Below are 26,645 nucleotides of genomic sequence, written 5' to 3'. Positions count from 1 at the left end.
GATTAACCAAAGTTTGTTAAAAGAGGGTTAGCAAATTATTACATTTTCATTTTTAGATGAACTATCCCTTTAAATGTTAAGATGGCTCGCAGTGTTCTCGACGCTCCCCGGAAGGTTACCGTGCAGCGTCAGCACGGCCTGATTGTTATTCATGAGCGGATCTGTAGCGCTGTTGTCTATTGTACGGCTAAGTGTCCTGCTATGGCGATGCGTGTCTCAGGATGATCTCCGCGCGGAACAAAGACGAGATTGTGCGATTCTACACGGTCACCGACCCTACGACACACAAGAAAGGCTACACGGTGTATAAAGTCACGGCCCGGGTGAGAATAAGCGCATATTACCGGGGTGTAGTGCACATGTGCTAACGCTAATGTTGATCAGGAACACTAACACAAACTAATAAAACATCAGAGTGGATGATTTGATCAATGATTTGGTCACATCTGTGATGATATGCATGTTTTGTGGTGTGTTTACTAATGTCAAGTAAATCTGATACATCTGAACCGGTCACAGTCGGATGTGTCACATCATGTCCATAATCCTGTTATTATTTTTCTGTCTTTGAGGAAAACGCTCTTATTTATAGTCTTCAATCTTTGATTGACACCTGTCAACAGAAATATCAGATCAGATGCATTTGAATCTGACACAGACATAATGTCAAATCAGTTAATGTGTTATTAATTATGGTGTTTTTAGATGGTGCTGTTTGTTTCAGTTTTTGTATTCTCTTCCTTATTTTTCTCTTATACATACACAAAATAAAGAGCTGACTAAACCAGAATTGTTGTTCATAATGTAGACCGAGGACATTTGCCTATGTAGTACTAGTGATGGTCATATTATTCTGTTCCTCCACAGATTATTTCACGGAAGAACCCAGAGGACATTCAGGAGGTGAGAATCCTAAACAAATTCACTCTTGAAATTAAAAAAAAAATATTTCCTATAATATACATGTCATTATTCTAATTGTGAATGGTTGATCAGTGCACATTATTCCACAGGTTACAAAGGTTAGGCTAACCGAGACTCGTCACAGCACTTACATATCATTGCTCTTTTGTTGGTTTTGATTGCTTCTGTCGCTTTGGATAAAAGCGTCTGCTAAATGACTAAATGTAAATGTAAAAAAATGTCAGAATGTTTCATCAAAATGTAATGACTTGATCTGCTACTGAAACAACATATGTTTAAATGTGTGGTCATTTAGGCTGCACATAGCATAGGTTGATGTTGACCAATATCCAAATAGTTGTTGAAGCATTATTTTATGCTACTCTCTGAAGTCATAGTAATTGGATGCATGTTAATGTAATGAAGATTACAGCAGTAATTAAATGAATGAAAAATGCTGGTTTTTAATCTTGTTGAATCTCAGATTTGTCACATTGCAGAAGTAAAATTAAATGTAAATGCCATTTCATTCAGACTTATGTTAAATGTGACCCTGGACCACAAAACCAGTCTTAAGTCGCTGGGGTGTATTTGTAGCAATAGCCAAAAATACATTTTATGGGTCAAAATTATCGATTTTCTTTTATGCCAAAAATCATTAGGATATTAAGTAAAGATCATGTTCCATGAAGATATTTTGTAAATTTCTTATCGTAAATGTATCAAAACTTAATTTTTGATTAGTAATATGCATTGCTAAGTATTTAATTTGGTCAACTTTAAAGGCGATTTTCTCAATATTTAGATTTTTTTTGCACCCTCAGATTCCAGATTTTCAGTTGTATCTCAGCCAAATATTGTCCGATCCTAACAAACCATGCATCAATGGAAAGCTTATTTATTCAGCTTGATACATGATGTATAAATCTCAATTTCGAAAAATTGACACTTAAGACTGGTTTTGTCATCCAGAGTCACAAATAATAATGTGAGCACTGTACTGAGTTGTTACCAGGCACTCATTAACAGTCTTTATTTGTCTGATTTCCTCTCACTAGATCACAGTGTGGAAAAGGTATAGTGATTTCAAAAAGCTTCATCAAAACCTTTGGCAGATACACAGAAACCTCTATGGGCAGTCAGAGCTCTTCCCTCCCTTCGCAAAAGCTACAGTCTTTGGTAAGTGTGTGTGTGTGTAAGTGAGACAGAGTGTGCTGTGTTGTAAGGGAAGGTTTCTTTTTTAAGTTGTGTATTTATTTACTTATTTAAGTAACATTCTGGGGTGCGTTTCCCAAAACCATCGTTAGCTAACTATGGTCATTAGTTTCATTGAACTGAATGACGGAACATGCGACCATAGTTGCTTTTGGGAATCGCACCCCTGAACAGGTATGTTTCAGTTAAATCTATCTATCTATCTATCTATCTATCTATCTATCTATCTATCTATCTATCTATCTATCGAAATATTGCAGGCCAAAAATTACAATATCTGCAAATGCCAAGAAATGTCCACCACGGGAACTCCTGAAATGTTAAATAAAATGTAATAGATTGAAATCAAAGAAATATCCTGAAAGTGTTGTTTGTTCAGATTATGTTATTTCTAGCTTAACTTGTATATTTGTGTTTGAAGGTCGTTTTGATGAGTCTGTGATTGAAAAGAGAAGGCAGTGCTCAGAGGATTTGCTGCAGTTCAGTGCTAATATTCCTGCTCTGTATGGCAGCCAGTACATGCAGGATTTCTTTAAGGTATGTATATGAACTGGGATGGCTATCAGAGCTGTCAGGTTGTTTTCAATATTTGCATTTATTCATCTGTCTATCAGTGATATGCATTTTAAATATGGGCCTTCAATCTGATGAATTACAATAAGAAACATTGTTTCATAAGTAACCCTCTGTACATCACACATTACATTTACATTTAGTCATTTAGTAGATGCTTTTATCCCAAGCAACTTACAAATGAGGAAAATAGAAGCAGTCAAAACCAACAAAACCGCAATAATATGAAAGTGCTGTGACAAGTCTCAGTTAGCCTAATGCAGTACACGTAGCAAGGGTTTGTTTTTTTATGTCTTCACAAGGAGGGTAAGCCACAAACATTCATTGCGAAAGAGGCTGGCTGTTCACAGAGTGCTGTATCCAAGCATGTTAACAGAAAGGAAAAAATGTGGAAGAAAAAGATGCACAACCAACCGACAGAACAGCAGCCTTATGAGGATTGTCAAGCAAAATCGATTCAAGAATTTGGGTGAACTTCATAAGGAATGGACTGAGGCTGGGGTCAAGGCATCAAGAGCCACCACACACAGACGTGTCGAGGAATTTGGATACAGTTGTCGTATTCCTCTTGTTAAGCCACTCCTGAACCACAGACAACGTCAGAGGCGTCTTACCTGGGCTAAGGAGAAGAAGAACCGGACTGTTGCCCAGTGGTCCAATGTCCTCTTCAGATGAGGTTTACATATTTCATTTGGAAACCAAGGTCCTAGAGTCTGGAGGAAGGGTGGAGAAGCTCATAGCCCAAGTTGTTTGAAGTCCAGTGTTAAGTTTCCACAGTCTGTGATGATTTGGGGTGCAATGTCATCTGCTGGTGTTGGTCCATTGTGTTTTTTGAAAACCAAAGTCACTGCACCCGTTTACCAAGAAATTTTGGAGCACTTCATGCTTCCTTCTGCTGACCAGCTTTTTAAAGATGCTGATTTCATTTTCCAGCAGGATTTGGCACCTGCCCACACTGCCAAAAGCACCAAAAGTTGGTTAAATGACCATGGTGTTGGTGTGCTTGACTGGCCAGCAAACTCACCAGACCTGAACCCCACAGAGAATCTATGGGGTATTGTCAAAAGGAAAATGAGAAACAAGAGACCAAAAAATGCAGATGAGCTGAAGGCCACTGTCAAAGAAACCTGGGCTTCCATACCACCTCAGCAGTGCCACAAACTGATCACCTCCATGCCACGCCGAATTGAGGCAGTAATTAAAGCAAAAGGAGCCCCTACCAAGTATTGAGTACATATACGGTAAATGAACATACTTTCCAGAAGGCCAACAATTCACTAAAAACGTAATTCCGCTTTCGTTACCACTAGTTCGTTGGCGTTGGCTTGTGTGTGGTGTGGCTTAAGAATTATGGAAGCCACTGTTCTCTTGGAAACCTTCAATGTAACAAATGTTTTTGTAGCCTTTCCAAGATCTGTGCATCGCCACAATCCTGTTTCTGAGTTCTGCAGTTAGGGGTTAGTTTTTCTGACCTCATGGCATGGTCAGTTTTTTCTTTTTAATGAATTTGCTAAGTTATCACCAATCTGGCTTTGTTTTGTAATTATGGGGTATGGTGCGTAGAGCGATGTGGATTTAAAAAAAAAAAAAGTGTTTCAGCATAAGGCTGTAATATAACGCAATTTGAAAAAGATGGAGTATAAGTACTTTCTGAATGCACTGTATTAGTATTTTGAGCCTATTGACATTTTAGATAAATGTAAGACAAAAACAAGACACTGATACGTAAGCAAAGTTGCATAAATCAACTGTAAGCAATCAAACTCTTGCCTGGAAAACTTTTCCCTGTTTAATACATTCATCAAAAATCATCTCTCATGCCATTGACTCTCTAGTTACATGTTGTTTAGGTCCATTTGTACTGTTACAGGGATTCAGTGGGTATTTTGAAGGTTTTAACCCTTTGAGTCCTGTAGGCATTTTTGCCTCACTGAAAGTGTTGTTTTTCTGAATGATATTCACAAATATAATGACTCATGACTCCAAGACTCTAGCAAAGAGAGGTTAGTATCATTTGCTAGAAAACTTTGTTTCATTTGGACATTCCCCTGCTGAGAAATTAAATTAGTGTGGTCAAGGGAAATGTTTATGTCATTCTTATGACATTCAATATCTCAGGAAAGAAATAAGGTAGGATTTTTTATTTTTTTGGTGATGTTCCCCAACATATGTACTGTATGTGAATTACATTTTGTGGTGATATCACGAAGTAATCAAAAGTTACAGCATTTGGAACCAAGGTAGCCTTTTTCTTAGCCCTTGACAGTTATAATGTTTGAATTTGAAGAAATGCCTCACTCAAGTTTTAGTCAAATTCCTAAACAACTGACGGCTGAAGGTCTGGAATCCTTGGCCGCTTTCATTGGGGCCGTTTGACCGACATGTCAGACAACCAATCACAGTTCGTTTCGGGGCGTGGAAATGTCGCCACAATAACATTGTGTATAACTCTCGGACTTTCTTCTTTTGTGAGTGGGTTTGGCATCACGGCCTCTTTGTTTCTAGGCGGAACGTTACTAGAACGTTACTAGGCGACACACACGTTTCCAGGAAATCATGTATAATTCAACCAATCCAATGAAGACTTCGAAACTCCTGAAGTGTTTCCACTTTTGTGTGCCATATGCATCAGACGTTCAGCCAACGGTCCGTGGTCATGACGTCTGCGGTTGAGACTACACTAATAGCAGCAAAACAGTTAGAACTGAACACTCTTATAGACTAAAAACAACAGAGAATAAATAAGTTTTGAGATATGACTTGAACTCAGACAAAGTGGAAGCCGATCTAATATAGAGTGGAAACATTTTTTTCTATTAATCTGCAAATAAGCACTACTTAGGAGTTAATCAAAGTGGCCACATGCAATAAATTGCTTGATATGCAGTGTAAACATTCTGAAGAGGAAAAGAGGGACTGACGGGCTGAAAGAGAGTTTGAATGAGAGATGCAGTTTGCAACTTTTCACTTAAAAGTATTCTTTTGCAATTTTACGTCAGTTGTGTCTTTACATTACTCTACTCTGACTAAGCTCCGAGTGATTGAGGTAAATATTAAAGCCTGCTGTGAAGTGATACACTGCTGCCAGTCGGTGGTGCTGTGACCTTGACTAACAATAGCTACATCCGTGCGATCAGCCCACTTGACCTAACATAAAGCTCAAGTTTGTTCGAAATCATTCACTGTGTGTGGAAGATATGAGACACTTCCTGTCTCTGCCGTTTTTGCTGACTGCGGCTGTCTGCTAGCACGCAATGAGCAGAGCGGGTGATTTCAGTTTTCAGTGTGACTGATAACAGAAATTGCTGAGAGCAGTCAAGCATCCAAAAGTTGAAAAACAGGGTCTGGTGAAAACTAATGGTGTCTAATAAGGGTATTTGTTAGTCTAGCAACACCCTAGCAATTAACAACTATAGTAATGTTCGTTTTATTAGACATTTAATTCCAGTTGTATTATTTTACAGTTGTAAAAAACTTATTCTAAAATGTTGAAAAAATATGGTATAAAGAATAGTAGTAGATTTGTCCAAACTTTTGGCTGGTAGTATTTTTTTTTTTAAGAGTAAGACCCTATACAGACAGAATAAACAAGAAATTCATGAAAGGAAACTGTGGTTATCACTTCCTCCTCATCTCACAGGAATTAAACATGGTAACCACAAATGGTTGGTGTGCGTGTGTGTGTGTGTGTTTTAGGGTGGTGAGGTGCAAGACAGCTCTGAGCTCATCGGCCCAGCCGAGCCCTTCTCTGATTTCTTGGCTGACAGCCTCTTAGATAGCAGCTCTGAAGGTAAGTTCATCCGTAAAGTGTCAAACTCACTTTTTTAAATTAAAGTCACACTTAAAAAATGTCCCACATAAAATACAGTTAATTTTTGTATTCCCAAAAATACTTTTTAAGAATGTTCTTAAAACAAAACTTGAGGAGTTAAAAATAATCTTCTAAGATTGTCTTAAAAGATTTTATATAAATTTATTGGGTTATTTCAAATTAATTATTGTAATTAAGCATTACAACATAACAATATAATATATGTTGCTCTGCTTGTGATTTGCATAATTTGACACACCAGTGAATAATGTAAACAATGATCAGTCATGATTACGCATGTTGCAACTTATTGGTGATTTCAAAATTCAGTATTAACTCTACAAAAAGCAGTCAAATAGGGTGCTCGTTTTAGCTTATATTTAAACTATTCAAAATACATAGTGCTGAACACTCGTCAAGCTGGTCACAATGAAAATAGTATGCACGCTTTTATGAATATTACAGTAATCTGCAGGTAGTACAAAAAGGCGGCCTGTGATTCATAGTAGGGCTGAACGATTTTGGAAAATAATCTAATTGCGATTTCTTTTACTAATATTGCGATTGCGATTTAATATGCAATTATTTTTTAAAGCTCTTTAAATCATTGTATAGTATGACCAACACAATATTAGTTAGATTAAACATAAATGTTCTTTTCTGTAGGCCGGGCCTATAAGTTACGATGAAATTAGGTGATGCATGAATTGATATGAATGACATTATTTAACAACTACAATCACAGTAATATATTGACTGATTTGTTGAACTTCCAGCCTTGTAAGCATGTAATAATTATGACAACATAAAGCACTGACAAATAATCCTGGTGTAAACATTATTATGAAAGTCCGTAACAAATCACACAAACTAAAGTAGATTGCAGAAATATAAAAACAAATCTGTTGCTTTACCACACTCGGTATTTAGGTAAGTAATTCAAAGTCACTGTAGTAAACATACATGTAAACATGTGGATTGCACTTTTTAATCACTGTCTGTTAACTTTAGACAGACTTTAAATAAATAAATAAGAATATATATATCATAATGTTTTCAACACATGAGCTTAGTGAAATGTTCTAGGATTGGGTGTTAATATTCTGTTCAGTAACTGGTTAAAGCCGACGTGGCTGCTGCTGCCTCTTACAAAAAGTTAAAATATTTGTATCTTTGGCGGCGGCTGCCGCGAAGCGCTGTGCTCGTGGAAGCGGCATGATTTGGGGTGCACGAGCACCGCTTGCGCTCCACCTCGCGCCGCCAGCGGTTTGCTGTTTTCCACGTCAACCATTGAAAATGAACTAGACATTCGCGACAGCCGCGTCCCATGTGAAAGGGTATTAATATTAATATATTATGCTTTCTCTCGCCGTACTTTGATGTCATTCACCGATCGATCTTCAAGTTGAACACCTTTTTACTCTCGCGTGTCACGTGACAGAGTGTAATCGTAGCCTCTGCAGTTGAAAAATCGCATTTTTTTTTCATATCGCGATATTATCGCAAATGCAATTAATCGTTCAGCCCTAATTCATAGAAAGGTGTGCGTAGATTCATAGAAAAGAATGTATTCGAATTTTAAAGACGTGGTGCTTCTCATCCAGTGTTCAACCCTATTTCGAGATGGTCCTCACTGCAGAACACAAGATCCAGGGGGTGTGGTTGGATCTAGATCAAACTCCTCCCACCTTACATTTACCTAAACCTACCCATCTCCACCCCCTGATCCCAAAACCTACCAATCTCCACCCCCTGGATCTTTGTTCTGCAGTGAGGGGCTACTGCCTATTTCCACCCTACATTTTGTTTTGCCAATGTTGGAGGCTCCTGGTTAGAGAACTAATTTATTGGTGTTTTTAAAGGGATCCTATTACGCTTTTTTTAAATTTTCAACTTTCTTTAGCGCATAATGTTGCTGTTTGTTACAAGGGACAAAGTCTGCTGTCTCAGTATGTGAGGACATGAACTTCATTTCCAGAGCTGCTCTGAGAGTCACTTCACAAGCTTTTCACCATTTCATTTGAGAAATATTGATATTGTATGAATATTGTGATGACATTTATGTTTAGCTTATTTCAATATCTGCATATTTATTATCTTGCTGTTTCATGACTTCCATACTGTCTCAGAAAACTGTTTTATTTTTCTGATAGAATCTGATTTTTTTTTTTTCTGTCTGTCTATGTTGCCTTTCTGTAGCTCCTAAAGATATCAGTGTTGTGGATGGTTTGACAGTGGCCAACCCATGTGAACATGAGCGTAAGTGAGAGTTTCCTAAATGTGTGAATAATCTTGTCATGATGCCAAAATTTCAGTATCCAATCTTGCTGCCGGAGGGCCTCTTTCTAACAGAGTTTAATTCCAGCTAGTTTCAACACACTTGCCTGTAAGTTTTTAGTGATCCCGAAGAACTTAGCTGGTTCAGGTGTGTTTAACTGGGGCTAGAGCTAAACTCCGCTTGAATATGGCCCTGCAGTCACCAGACTCGCATATATTGTTGTTGTAAAGCCATACAACTTTCAAAATTAGTCATTAGCTCCACCCAACAGGAAGTCAGCTATTTTGAATTAATGCTAGATTTGTGTCCTTAATGACAGGTGGCAGCAGTGACAGTGAGCTGAATTCTCTGGAGGTCGATGGAGACACTCTGGATGCAGTGGATGATGGAATGGCATCAGGCAGCATCAGGCACACAGCAACACAAAGCAACTCGTCTCCTATCCAACAGCCAGTGACGTCCCCAAGCCGGCTGGGAGTAGAGTCCAGCCATAGCAGTGGGGCTTTGAGCTTCGCCTCCAGCCTCAGGAACTACTCCGAGAAGAAGGACTACCTGGAAGAGGCCAGTGAGCAGATCGCTCTAGCTGTCCAGAAAGAAGTGGAGCAGGACTTTGCAGTGGCGTTTTCCTATTACCGAAGAGGTGTAGATCTTCTGCTGCAGGGTGTACAAGGTATATAATTTAATGCATAACTCTGTATTCCAATATGCAGAACTGGTCGCATGTGGCTTATTCCAGGGTTTTAACAGAAAGTGGCATTATGTAATGTCATGTAAATGTGAATTTCATTTGAAGGATAAACTTTGTCATTGAAGTCCTCTCTTCTGCACTTAGGCTTATAAGCATGAATTGCTTTTTTAGACGTTTTTTTTTAAATCTTAGATTAAGAGCCTACTCTTTGTTTTGATTGATCAGATGGCCCAGTCTGTTGCTGGTTCACCACTTACAGTGCGTGTCAGAAAAGAAATCTTTAGCACTTTAGCATGAGCTTAATTAGAACTTGTAACTGTCTACTATGGATAAATTGCAATTTTATGTTATTTTTGTTATATTATGCATCATTAGTTGTGGTTCATTCTCTCCAAATTTCAAATTTGTGAGGTTGCGCACATCCAAGTTTGAAAAGCGGTTTTCATACCAAGCAAATGAACCAAAGTCAACTTTTGGAGTGGACCGCTATACAGACATGCAAGTTTATTGTGAGTATATGTATTGCATATTTCAGGAGAGGTAAGTCCCAGCAGAAGGGAAGCTGTGAAGAGAAAGACAGCAGAATATCTGATGCGTGCCGAGCTCATTTCTGGGCAGCTCAAAGACAGCATGGGTCAGAGCTCCACTCAAAGCAGGGTCAGTGTGTGTGATCTTACACCTTCACAATGAAACACGAGGCCTCATTTACAAAATGCAAATTTTTACAGTTACTTTTAATTGATGATGTAAAAGTGAAGAAGTGAGTGCACACATTTTAAGAATAAGGCTCTTAAACTTTTCCATTAGCCTATCATTGTTGTTTCATGTTGCTTGTACTATATGTGTTGTTTACATGTTTTTTTTTTTTTCGTGTTTGTCATTGTTGGGTGTGACTTCAGGCGTTGGGCTCGCAGTGCTGCGGTGGCTTGTGGGCTGAGCAGACTCATTCTGATGAGCTGAAGAATTACAGAGTGCTGGGCATTATTGATAAGGTACAATATTATGTTTCAATATTAAAAATGTATTATAATCGTTACTGCATATAACACAACAAATGAACATTTTTAAAGGAATAGGTCATTAAAATTAAAGCCAAGTCTTTATTTATTGCTCAAGTTATTCCAAACCTGTATGGCTATGTTTTTTTTTTTTTTTACCTGCACTATCGCGGGACCCAACGCAACAGAGTGCAGCGCGGGAGTTTGTCTGTATGTGTATTCAGAGCCAGTGAGCAACGGACTTTCAAAATAATCATAATAATAAAAAAAAAAATAATGCATTAATGCGCGATAACATAATTGTCGGCGTTTATTAATTAACACGATAAAAACACGTTAACTTGCCCATATATATATCCCCCTCAGTACAGATCACGTTCCGGGGGGGTCCCCCTCGGTAGAAATTGCAAACGCGTTCCCCTTGGTAGAAATCGCGTTTCCCCCTCGAGAGGCCCCCCTCCATCGTCGGGCCCTTAGAATCATCCTAACATCCCCCCACCCTTATGGCGCCCCTGTACACCCTGTACTTTTTTTTTCTCCATTGATGAGAATAAAACTTATACTGGGTTGAGCTGGATAATGATAGTACTGTCATCTGTTGAACTGCTTTATTGCTTGATCGTCTTCATTTCAAATTTGGTAAATTTTGAAATATCGACAGTTATTGAACTGAACTGAGTCAACACTGAACCAATTCAGTGACACAGACTGTATAACTTCCTAGATGAAAGGATGGTTAGAGCACAGAATTATACAACACTTCTAAGAAGTATTTGTTTTTAAACATTGTCTGATGTCTTTGTGTAATTCATGTGCAGGTATTGTTGGTGATGGATAGGCGAACACAGGAAACGTTTATTTTGAAAGTAAGTGGTCCATTTACAGTTAATAACACCTAATAATGGAATGGCTCACAGTTATGCTGTGCTTCTGTTTAATTTTTATTTACTATTTACAAGTAATAGTTGTAAAATCCCCTGTATTATATTCTTTACCAAACTGTCGTAAAAGTTGTGTTGCCCTTTAAAATTACAATTTCTAATTACAATTATATATTTTTTTGTATTTGGGATTTTGTATTAATGTGGAAAAAAAGACAACATTAGAAGAGATTTAACATTACAGTAAAGTGTAGGCATAAATTGCAAATTATTATATTTTTTATTTACTAATTAACAATTACAGAATCATGAAAAATATTATAACAATTATTTTAAGTGAACTTACAGAAATGTTCACTTAAACCAATTACAATAAATGTCACATTTATCTCTTCCTTTATTATATTGGGTTTAGTGATTGTTGTTTTCTATTTATGCACTTACACCTCTGTTTCTTGGTCTCGGGGTCATTTTTCGTGGGTGTTTAAAGTTGATTCCCCTCAAGTTGACACAGGCTCATTACAGGCTCAGTTTGTCTAGCTCATTACATTAAAATTAAAAGTTCCACAAAATTTGACTGCCAAAAAGTTTATTTTAATTTTTTTAAACAGTATTGTAGCATCTCCCTATAAAAAAGCAAGGACTTATGCACACAAAACATTTAAACAGTGATTAATCATTGAGGGAGCTACACACCGTAAGAACCAAGAGAAGAAAAAAAAAAAGCAACCTTTCCTAATGACAAAACAAGACATGGCCAGATGAATACTGAATACAGTAGAATACTGATTAAAATATTTTATTTTGTTTATGAAGCAATTATAAATTTTTACTACCCAGCAGGTTAAATATCTGGACCTGCGATTTAGAGTCAAATGTATTTTGACTGATTTTTACAGATGCATCTCAGTGTGGGCGCTCTGGCTGCTCAATTCAGACTTCAAATTGTAGTTTGCATCACTCTTAATGTGACACGCGATGAAAAAAAACAGTCATGGAAATAGCAGAAGCATTCATACAGTAAAACGTACACAGCAATCAGTTTACACACATGATATTTGCAGTATAGACAGCTCTGTTCGTTATAACAGGAGCAGACTGAAAGATAAACAATTTAATACCACTTCAAGGTTTGTGTGAATATTTTTGGACTGCAGGCCGGTGGACCCCTGATTTTATACTGATATGACTTCTGTGTGTGTGTGCAGGGTTTAAGGAAAAGCAGTGCGTGTGGACGTGTTAAGAAGACTATTGTGCCTCGTTCCGTGCCAAACATGGTACAACTGGAGAAATACATCATCTCAGAGGACTCCATCTTTCTTTTACTGCAGTATGCTGAGGGTGAGTTCAGTTGTTTTTGCTTTTTTCTAAATGCCTAATTGTGTAAACAGGATGTTGAGTAGTACTTCCTCTTTGTCTGCTCAGGTGGTAAATTGTGGTCTCATATCTGTAAGTATCTGCGTGAAAACAGTCCAGAAGAAAGCTTCAACATACCTTTCATCCAGAAAGATCACTCTACAGTGGTACATTCAACCCTGAACCCTGTGCACACCGCTTCCAGCAGTGTGGATTCTCGGGGCCTAAGCCTCGAGCCAGCGGCCCAACTGCCAGACTCCGGTGCCACCTCTGAAGAGGAGTGCACCAACAGCTACTTGACGCTGTGCAATGAGTATGAGCAGGATAGGCTGGAGACGGACGAGGACCACTGCTCACTTGCTCCTCTGTTAACACAGAAACATACATGCTCAGTGTTGAACACTGATAGTCTGTGCTCTCCCATATCGATGCAGGAGCTGTGCTTCTTCACTGAGGAAGAGCAACTAGCCGGCTTTGTGGATCAATTCACACATTCACCTGACCATCCGGACCAATCACCGCCCACGGAGCTCTTCCACAGTGACAGGCAAGAAGCCTGCAAGCCATCGTTTGTACCCTCAGATGATGGTGTAGAACTCACAGAGGAGCCTGCGGTGGAGATGATACAGGAAGTGTCGGATCTCTGGAGGTCTGATAGTGATCAAAGCTCGAACGATCTGGTGCCGGTGATTTCCTTTAAAGAGGCTGTACTGGAGGATGCCACTGTCAGCTGTCCTGTTGAGGGACAACCGCCTGATCTGTTGGTCAATCTGCCAGTGCTTGAAGATGGCACAGTGGACACGCTGGATGAAGAGCTTATTACTGGAGACATCGCTTTTGCTGCAGTGGCCAAGACCTCTCCTACATTTGGCAGGCCGGATGTTCTACAGAGAGGAGAGAAAGAGGAGTTGGACCAGTCCGTTGATGTGGCCACTTTTTCTCTTCTACACAGGCCATCAAAAACATCTTTTAGAACAGACTCATTGACTCTGTCTTCCCCTGAGCTCTCTGGCACGCTGGACGCAGCTGTTCCCAGAACTCAGGACTTTGTTGAACATGAAGAACTGGGCTTGAGGTCCAAAGGCACTATAGGAGAACAGGAGGATGAGGAAGTGTCTAAGTTGTTTCAAGAGCTGGATAAGTTGGCCGCAGTTTCATTAGACACACGCATCCCAGAGGCTCTAGTGAGGAACTGGGCTGCTGACATGGTTATGGCTCTGGATGCTCTGCATCAGGAGGGCATTATATGCCGAGACCTGAACCCCAGCAACATACTGCTAAACCACGCAGGTGAATCAATCAATCTCACTTCATTACACTATTCAAGACCCCCATTACTTCATATTGGATTTGGGAATAGCATCTATGCGTTCGAATACTCCTAATAGTTAATCAATTTTAAAATTTAACAGTCGAGTGCTAGTTAGGTTAATAGCTAGTTGGGTTATTTGGCAAACCAGCCTGGATAAATATTGGACAGAAGACATGCTGGGTTATTTTGACCCAGCTGGTTGGGTTAAATGTTTGGCCTTGCATGCTGGGTTGTTTTATTTAACTCAACTATTGTTCAAAAATTAGTCAAGTCACTATTATTTGTATAGTGCTTTTAACAATGCAAATTGTGTCAAAGCAGCTTTACATCAGCTTGATATATAAAGCTGGGTGGCTTTATATTAGCTTTACAGTATTTAGACGGGGATACGGAATTACTTTATTGCTGGCTTAAAATAGGTTGGAAATTCGAAATCACACACAGAATTATTAGAGGTAACAATAATAATCAAAAGGTGAACATTTATTAATAAGCAAGAACTCCCATGGACGAAAATATAAGACAAATTAATTAATTTTTTTTAGATGAATACAGAATAGTTTACAATATTACATGCATTTAAACTCATTTAACAAGCATTTTAGAAATGTGAAACATTTAAAAGCAACATTTTAGTTCAAGTGTATTAATCTGTTCTCTGTTATCTGGTGAATCGCCGAAATCTGAGCCGGTGACAGGCTGCTGTTCGGGGGAAACTGCGAACCTCAGACCGCCGCCTCGCATTTCATTCGTAACTGAAAGATGCCATGACTGACTACATAACCTGCCCATGAACAAACAGTACTGAGCTCTCAGTGAGATTGAAACAGCCTCTAATCCAGTGGCTGGGTAACACAAAAACTACCCAACACTGGAAAAAACAACCCAATAGGCTCAACTCAGCAGTTGGGTAGAAAAAATAACCCGGCATTTTGAGTGCTTTGGTCATTACTTTTTTGAGTGATGACCAGTCTTATGAATATTCTGAGTGTGTCTTTGAATAATTTACTGGACTAAAAGTACCTTCCAAAGAATCATAGGAATGCCTTAGCATTATTTGTTTCTTTGGTATATTTCACTGTGCACGATAGTGGGTTGGCAAATCATAGCAAACATTTTCAAAATCACCCCAAAAATTATAATTTAAACAACATCCAAATATATTTTTTGATGAATACGACTTGGTATTGAATTACTTTCTTGGTCTGGGGTAGCATACTGGGCGGGATGACCAGTTATCTGCCATAGCGTAAAGAACCGTGGCCACTTGATAATATGGCAGGACTGCAAGTTCACCTTAGAGAATCACAGGGAGTTTAAACAAAAATTAATGAATACAATTTTACAAGGCAAAGCAAAAAAATCAGAAACAAGACAAATGCATGAATGATCTAGTTAGGAAACTGTACTGTAATAAGCCATAAATGCCTACAGTTTCAAATGTATTTTTTAGTTATTTTTACTTTTTTATTCTTACATATATTTATACATTTATTCTTATGTTTATTTGCATATTTAGTTCAATAATGCCCACTGGTATCTGCTCCTGCAATATGAAAATGACAGGGTAGTCCAGGGGTGTCAAACTCAGTTCCTGGAGGGCCGGAGCCCTGCGGAGTTTAGATGCAACCCTAATTAAACACACCTGATCCAGCTGATCAAGTCCTTCAGGCTTATTTGAAAACTACATGGTTTGTGTGTTGGAGCAGGGTTGGAACTAAACTATGCAGGGCTGCGGCCCTCCAGGAACTGAGTTTGAGACCCCTGGGGTAGTCATTTTACCCATATTTGCTGATCATGGAATGTGCAATTCAACTTAAAATGTCTTGCTGTCTCATCTGTTGCTCTGATCACACTCCAGTTCAGTTTTATCATAAAAAAACAACCCTTCATCCTTTTTTTACCTTTGTCTTCCTGTATTTCACAAACGCGACAAATGCAGCATGTGATCTACTATTTAAATGTACAGTATTTGTGTTCTTATTATATAGATTTGTCCTCCAATTATCTTAAATAATCTAGTTGCCAAGTTCTCTCCTCTTTATTCAACTTTTGTGCATGGCTGTCTTTTACTTAATTTGTGATTTGAGAGTAAATGGCATAACCATGTGTGGTAAGAAAAAATATGTGAACCCATTGGAAATGTCATCTGATTTTCATCAAAGTCACAAGTGTCGCTGATATAAAAACAATATGGAATATATTTTCTTTCTCTTTGCCTTTTTTTGTCAATATGGTATGTTTAATGGCAAGTTTGTAACAAGTTATATAAAAAAGTAATCTAAAAAGTAGTCATTTTATATTACCCTAAATGAGTAACCTAGATTACTTTACTAACTACGGCTTTCATCATGTAATCTGTAATCAGTAACAGACTACAACTTGTATTTAATCTACCTAGCGCTGCCAGTAAATACAGAAAACCAACCAATTCCATTGGGTTCATTGGGTGTGTGTATATATACTGTACATTATATATTATATTATATTATATATAACCAAACAATCCACAGGTGCTCAAGTATTTTAAGGATCTGTGAAATGCTTGTCCACTAAAGGATTTGGGAGAATGTACTGTTTAGACATTGTCAAGTTGAAAAAATGCCCAAAATGCATGGATTGAGCAGAGGCTAGTATCTTCTGTTTCAAGTGTTTGTGCTACATCACACATTAGTGTGTGACTTTATGACACATCACACCTTCAGCACTCATACATTATGATAATAACTATTATTTTAATATTACTTTATAATACTAATAATTTTTTTAATTGCCTTACATCTTAAATAAATGTGTGTAAACATCATATATCATTCATGAAATAATTTTATGGGGTCTTGAATCACAACTAAAGAGACTAGCACACACTACAACTTTAAATTTTTGTAAACTTTATTCATCTTTAATAAGTTTTATTGACACCCTAACTCTCTGTCTCTCTCTCTCTTTCAGGTCGTGTGAAGCTCACCTATTTTTGTAGCTGGAGTGATGTAGAGGAGTCATGTGACGCTAACGCCATCTCTAAGATGTACTGTGCACCAGGTCAGCTTGTCTTAATCTTATAGGCACAGTCTGTGCTGTAAATGTTCTCTTTCATTAGATGCACTGTGTTTTATTTTTGTTTAAGCTCACTATCCACAGGCTAGCGTGGATAGTGCAGGCAGTACAGGCAGATTTTTCCTGGATTTACAATTGTTGGGGGAGGGTCCAGGAAGAGAGGTGAGGACTCAGTAGTCCATTTTAATGCAGTAGGCATTTTACTTGCAACAATAAAGAAACCTAACTAAATCTAGCTCAAGGGGGAAAAGCACAGTCCAGGGCAGGTGAGAGAAATTTGTCAGAATCTTGACTGGACTGACTGGAACCAACTAACAAACAGAACACCAAATATTAGCAACCAAACAATATTAAAGGGATAGTTCACCCAAAAATGAAAATTATGTCATTAATTACTCGCCCTCATGTCGTTCCAAACCCGTAAGAACTTAGTTCTTCTTCGGAAAACACAAATTAAGGTATTTTTGATGGAATCTAAGAGCTCTCTGACCCTCCATAGACAGCAATAATATTACCACGATCAACGCACAGAAACGTAGCATGGGCATCAGTAAAACAGTCCATGTGACATCAGGGGTTCAACCATAATTTGACGAAGCTACGAGAATACTTTTTGTGTGCAAAGAAAACAACAATAACATAATTTATTCAGCAATTCTTCTCCCTGAGTTACCATCTTCTGCCATTTAGGAGAGTACCACAGAACGTAATCAGCGTTGTTTATGTTCAGTAGACAGCGTGCGCATGCTGAACGTAAACAACTTTAAAAGTACTGTTTTTCATACAAATGCCTAGAGACCATATAGTTATGTTTTTACCATGGTGTTGAGGTGCCACAGTATATGTGAGGTTTTACCTGTGGTTATCATGATCTAAATGTGCACTAATATGTAGCACTAATAGAGAGATACAACCACGATCAGATGATAAAAGCAGGTCGTTTGTAACTCTAATGAGAGCAGTCTCAGTGCTATGATACGGTCTAAATCCTGACTGGAAATCCTCACAGATATCATTTTTCTCTAAGAAGGGATATACTTTTCTAGTATCTTTTGACAGAAAAGGGAGATTCAAGATCAGTCTGTAATTAACAATAATTGTCTGTAATTACCGTATTAAGTGTCTGTCATGATCTGAACAGCCTGAACTTTGAATTCTGAACTTCACTTAAGAGCAAAAATCTTTTTTTTTAAATCTTTCTGATTTGGAAGCCTTTAAACTTGAAAGAAATAAAGATTTGAAATTTATCGTGATAATTATTGATATCGACTGATACGAACATTTTTATTGTGATAATTTTTTGGCCATATCGCCCAGCCCTATGTTGAAGATACACTTCATTCATTTCCTGCTCAGAGAGTTTGGGGAGACCAGTCCCAAATTCATCCTTTTTTCATGGCAAATAAACCATAGGATAAAATATTTTGTGTAATTGCTTACTTGTGTTTTTTTCCTTCTCGGGTCTAGAGCTTCATGAACACAAAAATAATGTCTTTATGACCTAGCAAAAAAGTGTCTTTAATTGTCAGAGGAAAAATCTGAATTTTCTAACACACTTTATATTAGGTGGCCTTAACTACTATGTACTTACATCAAAAAATAAGTACAATGTACTTATTGTGTTCATATTGTATTGCAAAATACTTTTGCTGCTATTGAGGAGGGATATGGGTAAGGTTAGGGACAGGTAAAGTGGTATGGGTAGGTTTAAGGGTGGGTTTATGTGTAAGGGATGGGTCAACAGTGTAATTGTAAATGTAATTACAGAAATTAATTACATATGTAATTACATAAAGGTATTATTAACAATATAAGTACAATGTAAGAACATGTATGTACACAATAAGTGCATTGTACCAAATGATTAATTTAAATGTAAGTACATAGTAGTTAAGGCCACCTAATATAAAGTGGGACCGAATTTTCTAACATACCAAAGTGGAAAGAGGTCAAAGAAAATGCACTTCAAAGTAGTGACTGTGCTGTACATAGTGACCGACTTTGTGAAGTTATTTTAGTTTTTTGTTGTGTTTGTTGGATTTGGGTCCTTCCATATTTTGTTTTTCTATCTGCATAGTGACATTGTAATAAAGACTTCTCGACTCACAACAGGAGTTTTATTATCTCATTATAAGGTAGTGTTGATTTTGCTAATTATTTTGTACACACTTTCTTTACAGTTGATGAAGAGTAGCAATAAAGCTACTATATTACTCATTTAGTGCTCATGAGCTGACAGTCTTGTGGGACAGAGCATTTCCCATCCTACTCTGGAGCAGCATGCAATTAAAGCATAGAAAAATCTCAGTTACACACTTAGGGTGTGTTCACACCAGGAAAGTCCGCTAGTTCACTTGCTTTGGTCCGGACAAAATACAATGTTGATTTTTTTTTTTGTTTTGTTTGTTTGGTGTGGTTCGCTTTCACACTGCCCTTTTTGCAAGTGAACCAGAAACTGTAATCAAAACCACACATGTGCTTAAGATCATCCATTCATTGGTTTATCCATTAAACCGTACCAGAGTTCGTTTGGAAGCGGAGACCACCTCTTCAGCTGGGTCTCGGTATGGTTGTTTGGTGCGCACCCGAGTGTGATTGCTGTATTCACACCTGCCCAAAAGATCCGCACCAAGAGGGGAAACGAACTTGAGTTCGATTCAATCGAACCAAACAAGACAGGTGTGAATACACCCTTACTTTGCTCTTTATTTTGGTGCAAAAACCTTGTGTCTTTGCCACTTTAAGTGAAAGAAGAGTGAAATAAGAAATTTTCCAAAAAGTGAGACACTTTTTTTTTCTTTTTTTCTCTCTCTCTCTGTCATTTAGAAGTGGGCGGAATCTGCGAAGAGACATTAGCGTGTGATTGGTGGAGTTTGGGAGCCCTTTTATTTGAGCTCATAGTAGGAAAGGTGAGAGTATTTAAACAACAGATGCTTTATTCTCAGTGAATCATTTTAAAATGTATTTATATATTGATTTCAGTGTGACAAATTATAATAAAGGGGTTTTGTGATTTCTTTTGTGAAATCGCTTACCCCACCTTTAAATGTTGAAGCACTTAAATTTGTTGTTCATGTAGAATTTGGTGTGTGTGTGTTTAGTCTCTATTTCAGTGTCATCCTGCTGGCATTGGAAGACACTCATCCCTGAACATCCCAGAGTTTGTGTCGGAGGAAGCACGCTCTCTGTTGGAACAGGTACGTATTAGGGATAGGGATAATACCTAACCCAGGGTGCGAACTACGGGGGAGCCAGGGGGAGCTCGGCTCCCCTTAAGACATGGGCTCCCCTGAAAACATGATTTGTGAAATTTTGGGGGGTCTCAAAAAATATTGACAATGTGTTATTTTGACGTGCAATTTCAGTTTTGTGTAATGTGATCATCGTGGATTATTATGTGTAAAATTGCAAAAATGTAATTCATGCATGATGGTGATTTAAACATAATTCACTTCAATAAAGATAACTATACATGCTATTCTTGTCATGAGCATCAAAGTGTGGGGGCGCTGTGGTGCAAATTCCCCTCATGTTTAGTACATTAACTCAATGATTTGTAGTGATGACGTTAATAGCACGACCGATTCACCTGCTAGTTAGCACTGTTAGCACTCCTCCCGTCGGGGTGACAACGCAAGAAGTAATTGTAAGTCCTCTTTTGAGGCAAGTGAAAAGAGGACTTTTCCCGTTATAAAAAAAACAAGTGAGCTCCCCCAAAGTCCACGGTATAGTTCGATCGCTGACCTAACCTGTTAATGATTTGTACCCTACTCTGTTTAAATGGTAACATACCTCACTTGTTTGCATTTACTGTAATAGACTCTTCTTTCTAGTTGGATGCTTGAAGCCAGCTCCCTGTAATTCTTAAAGGGGTCAGGAACTAAAAAAAATCAAAGCCGCTTTTCCACCATCAGACCGAAGTACTTAACCGTTCCATTCTGTGCCGGTTCAGGCCAGTCGGCATGATCAAATATTTATGTTTATTTTGCTCAAATGGCGCACTTGGCCAGCTACAGAGAGAAACCAGACAACAGACAAGTGACCGATCCTGAGTGGCGATGTGCCACACTGTCAACAGAACTTCTTTAAATTTTGGCCCATCCACTGGCGTGTTAGTGAAGTGATATGGACAGACTGAGAGATGCTAGGATCACTGGACTGAAAATAACATTACCTTCCAAAGGATCCTAATGTTAGGAAAAAGGGTGTTTATTTTCAACAATGTTGATGTCTCAGTAGAAGATTATTTGTTTAGTACATTTCATTGTGGATTCTTTGGTAAACCAACACAATTTGATGCAGGCTTTTACAGAAAGATATGAACCCAACTGTAATGCTGTGATATGGAAGAATTATTGATGGCAATGCCCCCTCAGTTTTCTTTATAAACTTATCTAAACTGTTAATGGATAATTAATTGGAGGAGCATGGGCGCACCGTCTGCAGAGCGCATAAAATTGTGTTCGATTTGATCTGATTAATCAGCATCTGACTAGCAGTATAGCCTTATCAAAGTAGGCTACAGCAAGAGCGATTCGCGAGCAGACGCGGGTTACAGTCATGGCAGTTTTTCCAGCGCAGCTGGCTGCACGATCTCTGATGATGACCGCTAATTCACAATTTACCAGACTGACTCACTGTATTTCATCCCATGCTTTAATAGGGTTACAAACTCTTTTCATGTTTTATCAATGCTAATAATATAACTGGGGTCTTCTGCGGAGGCGGTGCTTATCCACACTATTACATCATAGAGTACATATATATATATTACCCAAGCAATATAGCGTATGTCAAAAGATCAAGGGAATTTTGGTTTCTCAGTTCATAAACCCTTTAACTATTGCTTTAAATAAAGTACATTATACTGTAACCACCACTCACTCTCTCTCTCTCTCTCTCTCTCTCTCTCTCTGTAGCTGTTACAGTATAATCCAGTGGAGCGGCTGGGTGCGGGAGTAGCTGGTGTGGAGGATATTAAGTCTCATCCATTCTTTTCTCATGTGAACTGGACCAAGTAAACCATTAGATAGTTCCTCTCATTCAAGTCTATCTAAATTGACTGTTAAATGTCCATATGTACAAAAACATCATAAATGATGCAGAACTCATGCTAATTTCACACGGATTCTTACCCAAAAATGTCCTAAGCTCATTGTCAACTGTGAGAACGTTACAATGTGGCATACAGGAAGTTTCTGTTTATTTCAGGAGAAATATCAATACATACATGCATATATATATCCTGTACAAAACTGTAAATATGTAGGGGTGTTTAATTTATAGTGTTTACAAAAAGCAGCTGGCAAATTTCACTGCATGAACATCTTTAGCATGTGCTAGAAGGACATGAACGGAGTGATCCTGGTCAGTTGTTTAATTGAAATTCATCACAGACACTACATGTTCTCTACTAACCCATCTGATGCTGTGTTATTCATTAAATTTCTCTGTGTCAGTGGGCTTATATTGTTTTTTCACTTGATGTGTTAGTTTCTTTGATGTGTCAGTTTACTAAACTAAACTAAACTGAGCTAGACAATGACATCTCTGAATTCAATAATGAAATGCCTTTAACTGAAAATTGAGAGAATTGAGTGTTTAATCTTATCATTATACATTACTGACACTCTATCCTCCAATTTGATACTGTTAAGTGCTTTGAAAATCTGTATTGTTAAAAGCACTATATAAATAAAGGTGACTTGACTTGACTTAAGGATGGGTCACACTCTTTAAGATAATTGTAACTGCAGAATCAAGTCACTTTTATTTCTATATTGCTTTATATAATACAGATTGTGTCAAAGCAGCTTCACAGAGATAAACAGCAGAATTGGTTATGGAAAGTTGGAAACTCAACAATGGAGTTCAGATTCTGCTATAAAAGATGACCGTATCATTATTTAAGTCAGTTCAGAGCACAAAGAAAGGAAGAACTACTTTTAAAAGGTGCTTGTGCACCAGATGATCTGTGTATATCTGTTAATAGTGTGGTTGTCTGAATAAGGCAGAAAACATACCGAGAAGTGATGAGAGGAAATTAGTTGAACCATGTGATTAAATATATCAGACTTGGAATACATATATTATGATTTTTTCTGTGCGAAGCTGAGTAAGCTTTTAGAACAATTTGATTGCTAAATCAGAATTTACTTGCAGTAGTAACAGGATAAAAAATCTAAATATAATGGTCATTATAAAAGTCATTTTGAAGAAAAAAAAAAGCTTTGAAAGTTTTTAGGACTTACGGACAGAAAGAATGAAAGATTTCTTTAAACTGGAATTTAATACATCTTCCTGTTGAGTGTGTCTAATTTAAGTAAAGCACAAGAGCGCTGCTCATGTATTCAAAACATTTATTACAAAAACACGTACAAACATATTTTTGTATATATAATCTTTTAACATACATTCTTGACATATATGTGACCCTGGACCACAAAACCAGTCTTAAGTGTCAATTTTTCGAAATTGAGATTTCTGCATCATCTGAAAGCTGAATAAATAAGCTTTCCATTGATGTATGGTTTGTTAGGACAATATTTGGCTGAGATACAACTATTTGAAAATCTGGAATCTGAGGGTGCAAAAAAATCTAAATATTGAGAAATTCACCTTTAAAGTTGTCCAAATGAATTCTTAGCAATGCATATTACTCATCAAAAATGATGTTTTGATATATTTACAGTAGTAAATTTACAAAATATCTTCATGGAATATGATCTTTACTTAATATACTAATGATTTTTGTCATAAAAGAAAAATCAATAATTTTGACCCATACAGTGTAGTTGGGGTGTAAATACACCCCAGCGACTTAAGACTGGCTTTGTGGTTCAGGGTCACATATCTAAAATATATCATATACATCTAAAAAATAATCATAAATATTATTAGAATATATATATGTGCGTATACATTTTACTATGGGGATGGGGATATTTTAGAAACTTATATATTCATCTACCCAGGGAATATGTGAGAATTATAAATAGCCCTATAGAGAACATATATGGTAATATCACTTTTGATAAAGGACAATATATGTCATATATTACATTTTTATGGGGTCTTCCCAGTTGGACATACCTGGAGCACCTGATCCGGAAGACTAAACAGACGTCTGAACTAAACTGGAGCATCAAGAAGGATTCTATTCCAAGCTCTTCTCAGATGTCCGAGCTTCACACCTTGTCTCTCAAGGTTAGCCAAGACAGAAATTGAAATCAGGACAATCAAGTGAAAATGCAAAATCAGAAGTCAGAAAGAGCTTTATTGCCAAGTGTGTGTGCACACAAGGAACTTGTCTTGGCAAACATTACATGATAGAGCAGACATAGGAATTACACAGGAGAGATGAAATATAACAACACTAATATAAGAAAAACTGAAGAAAAAAAAAATAATGCAATATAATACAGGAGTATGAATGTAAAGAAAATGTAAAGAATGAATATAGTCTGCAGGGGGGAAAAAACTTCTTGTGCCTGGCTGTTCTGGTGGTTGGTGCTCTGTAGCGCCAACCAGAGGACAACAGTTCAAAGAGAGAGTGGGCTGGGTGTGAGGGGTCCAGAGTGATTTTACTTAGCCCTTTACATTATTGAAACAGTCATATTACCCTGCAGCCCAAGACTGGTTGCCCACTGAAGCTAAACAGGGTTGAGTCTGGTCGGTACCTGGATGGAAGACCTTTTGGGAAAACTAGGTTGCTGTTGGAAGAGGTGTTAATGAGGCCAGCAGGGGGTGCTCAATAACAGCGACACCTGCGCCCACCGCAGATACCAGGGCCAGGGCCAGAGCCACAGATCGGCCCTATAGCCCGAGCCAACCATGTCTGACCAGGTGTGTGAGCTAGCAACATCACCTGTGCCAGTTGGATTACTGGTGGAGTACGAGGGTACGTCGTGGAGCACTACCCCCTCTGCAACAGCTGAGGAAATTGCACTGATTGTCTGGAAGAGTGTCTTTCCTGCCAGTTTTATTTCCTTGTCCGAGTCAGTTTCACCCAGCACCGACACAGAGTGAGTGTTTCCGTCCTGGTTCCGCCCAGCCCTGTATCTCTTGTCTCACTGCTGGTTCCACCCAGCTCAAAGTACCCAGTGTCTCCAGAAATCCTGCCCAGCCTAAGTTTCCCAGTTCTTCGGCTCCGTCTTCACTGGCTTCACTCAGCCCTTTGGCTCCTCCTAGTAGCCTGGATCCACCCTGGGCTTCCTGTCTGCCAGCTCCGCTCTGGAGTGTTGACCCGTTTGCTCTGCCTAGGCCAGGGCTGGACAACGTCAGTCCTTGAGAGCCATAGTCCTGCAGAGTTTTACTCTAACCTTGATAAAAACTCTGCCTGTAGCTTTCTACTAACCCTCAGACCTTGAATAGCTAGTTCAGGTGTGTTTGGTTGGGTTGGAGTGAAACTCTGCAGGATCGTGGCTCTCCAGGACTGATGTTTGCCACCCCTGGCCTAGACTCTCTTGGCCCATCACTCCACTTCGGCACGTCGACTAGACGGCTCTGCCTTGGCTCCTCACTCTCACTCCACCTGGGACCACCTGGGACCATCTTCCCTAGGGCTCCACCGGGCTCCCTCGTCCAGTTGGCTCTGCCTTGGTCAGTCGCCGCTCTGCCTGCACCACAGACAGGGCCTTCATCCGTCCACCCCTTCGGTTCTACCGGGCTCCTTCCCATCTTGGTCCTCGGTCGCTCTGTCATGGCCTCAGTTCTCCAATGCCCTGGCTCAACCAACTTGGTCTCCAGGACCTTCAGTGTTGCCCGGTCTCTACAGCTCTTCAGCTCTGCCTTGTAGGGATGGTAAGATTTACCGATTCGCATTAATGCATGGGCATAAAAGTTAACGCTGCGATGCATTCATTTTAAAAAGTGTGTATCGGATACAAGTTGGCGAATTGTATTGTGATGCATCGTTTCTAACGTATTTTTTCATTGGTAAAAAAACTGTTTATTTATATATAATTATTAGTAGATAGTCCTATTTCTCCTCTCTAAACTGTTTCTCCAGCACATTCTCTCATCATCACTGCTGATATGTGAATATGACATATCACAACACTACAGAGACTGAGGTGTTAGAAGTCAGAAGCTACTTAAGTTAATTTATGATTTGCTGTTTGGCAGAACAAAAGAAATAAAAGCGAACTATCTATATGTACCATACAGGATTGCATAGCCTCATATGTTTTTTCCATTGCATCATATTGCATTGAATCACATTGGGTTGAATTGAAATTGGATCGCACTGGATCGAAATGGGGTGAATCGTATCGCATCGCATTGGTAGCTGCTTCATATGTAGGGTAGAGTGGGGGAAAATGCCCCCCTTAAGGATTGTGCAAGTTTTCTTCTGTGAAACAAAAGTTAAATGTGTTCAGAAAAGTTATCATTGTTTTAATGACAATGACATAAATTATACACGAAGTATGAAAAATGTCCAGAGTTTTCATGTTATTAGATTTTTAACAAAAATTAAACAAATTGTGCCAAGGGGGCGTTTTTTCCCCATAGGTTGGGTAAAACGCCCCCAGTCTGACAAAGCATTTTGCTTTAAACCTATACAGCAAAATC

At 38.4% G+C, this 26,645-nt stretch overlaps 1 protein-coding gene across 3 annotated transcripts; it reads left to right on the top strand.

Annotated features, from left to right (window-relative positions):
• The first annotated feature begins 102 nt into the window (after positions 1-102).
• On the top strand, positions 103-22,530 carry rps6kc1 (ribosomal protein S6 kinase polypeptide 1). Of its 3 annotated transcripts, none has more exons than XR_009267655.1 (16): positions 103-323; positions 868-903; positions 1,962-2,082; positions 2,540-2,655; positions 6,388-6,481; positions 8,702-8,761; positions 9,100-9,450; positions 10,004-10,125; positions 10,368-10,460; positions 11,285-11,332; positions 12,556-12,688; positions 12,773-13,993; positions 16,968-17,057; positions 19,595-19,751; positions 19,899-19,981; positions 20,174-20,228. XR_009267655.1 is itself a non-coding variant. In XM_058756576.1 (16 exons), the coding sequence occupies exons 1-16, from the start codon at positions 222-224 to the stop codon at positions 22,091-22,093; spliced, it is 2,868 nt and encodes a 955-aa protein (XP_058612559.1). In that variant the 5' UTR covers positions 104-221; the 3' UTR covers positions 22,094-22,530. The 3 variants fall into 3 exon arrangements, 2 of the variants coding, with proteins under 2 accessions (XP_058612559.1, XP_058612560.1); XM_058756576.1 differs by lacking the exon at positions 19,595-19,751 and adding an exon at positions 21,992-22,530 and having other exon boundaries at positions 104-323; positions 20,174-20,269; XM_058756577.1 differs by lacking the exon at positions 19,595-19,751 and adding an exon at positions 21,992-22,530 and having other exon boundaries at positions 277-323; positions 1,962-1,978; positions 20,174-20,269.
• Positions 22,531-26,645: the final 4,115 nt, after the last annotated feature.

This window comes from Onychostoma macrolepis, chromosome 20 (assembly GCF_012432095.1).
Source record: "Onychostoma macrolepis isolate SWU-2019 chromosome 20, ASM1243209v1, whole genome shotgun sequence".
Taxonomy (NCBI): Eukaryota; Metazoa; Chordata; class Actinopteri; order Cypriniformes; family Cyprinidae; genus Onychostoma; species Onychostoma macrolepis.
This window is presented reverse-complemented; position numbering and strand designations above follow the sequence as displayed.

Coding starts and splice junctions, on each gene's coding strand:
- rps6kc1 (XM_058756576.1), top strand. CDS start 222: ATGATCTCCGCGCGGAACAAAGACGAGATTGTGCGATTCTACACGGTC. Junction 2,083..2,539: donor CGCAAAAGCTACAGTCTTTG/GTAAGTGTGTGT, acceptor TTGTGTTTGAAG/GTCGTTTTGATGAGTCTGTG. Junction 17,058..19,898: donor TAAGATGTACTGTGCACCAG/GTCAGCTTGTCT, acceptor TCTGTCATTTAG/AAGTGGGCGGAATCTGCGAA.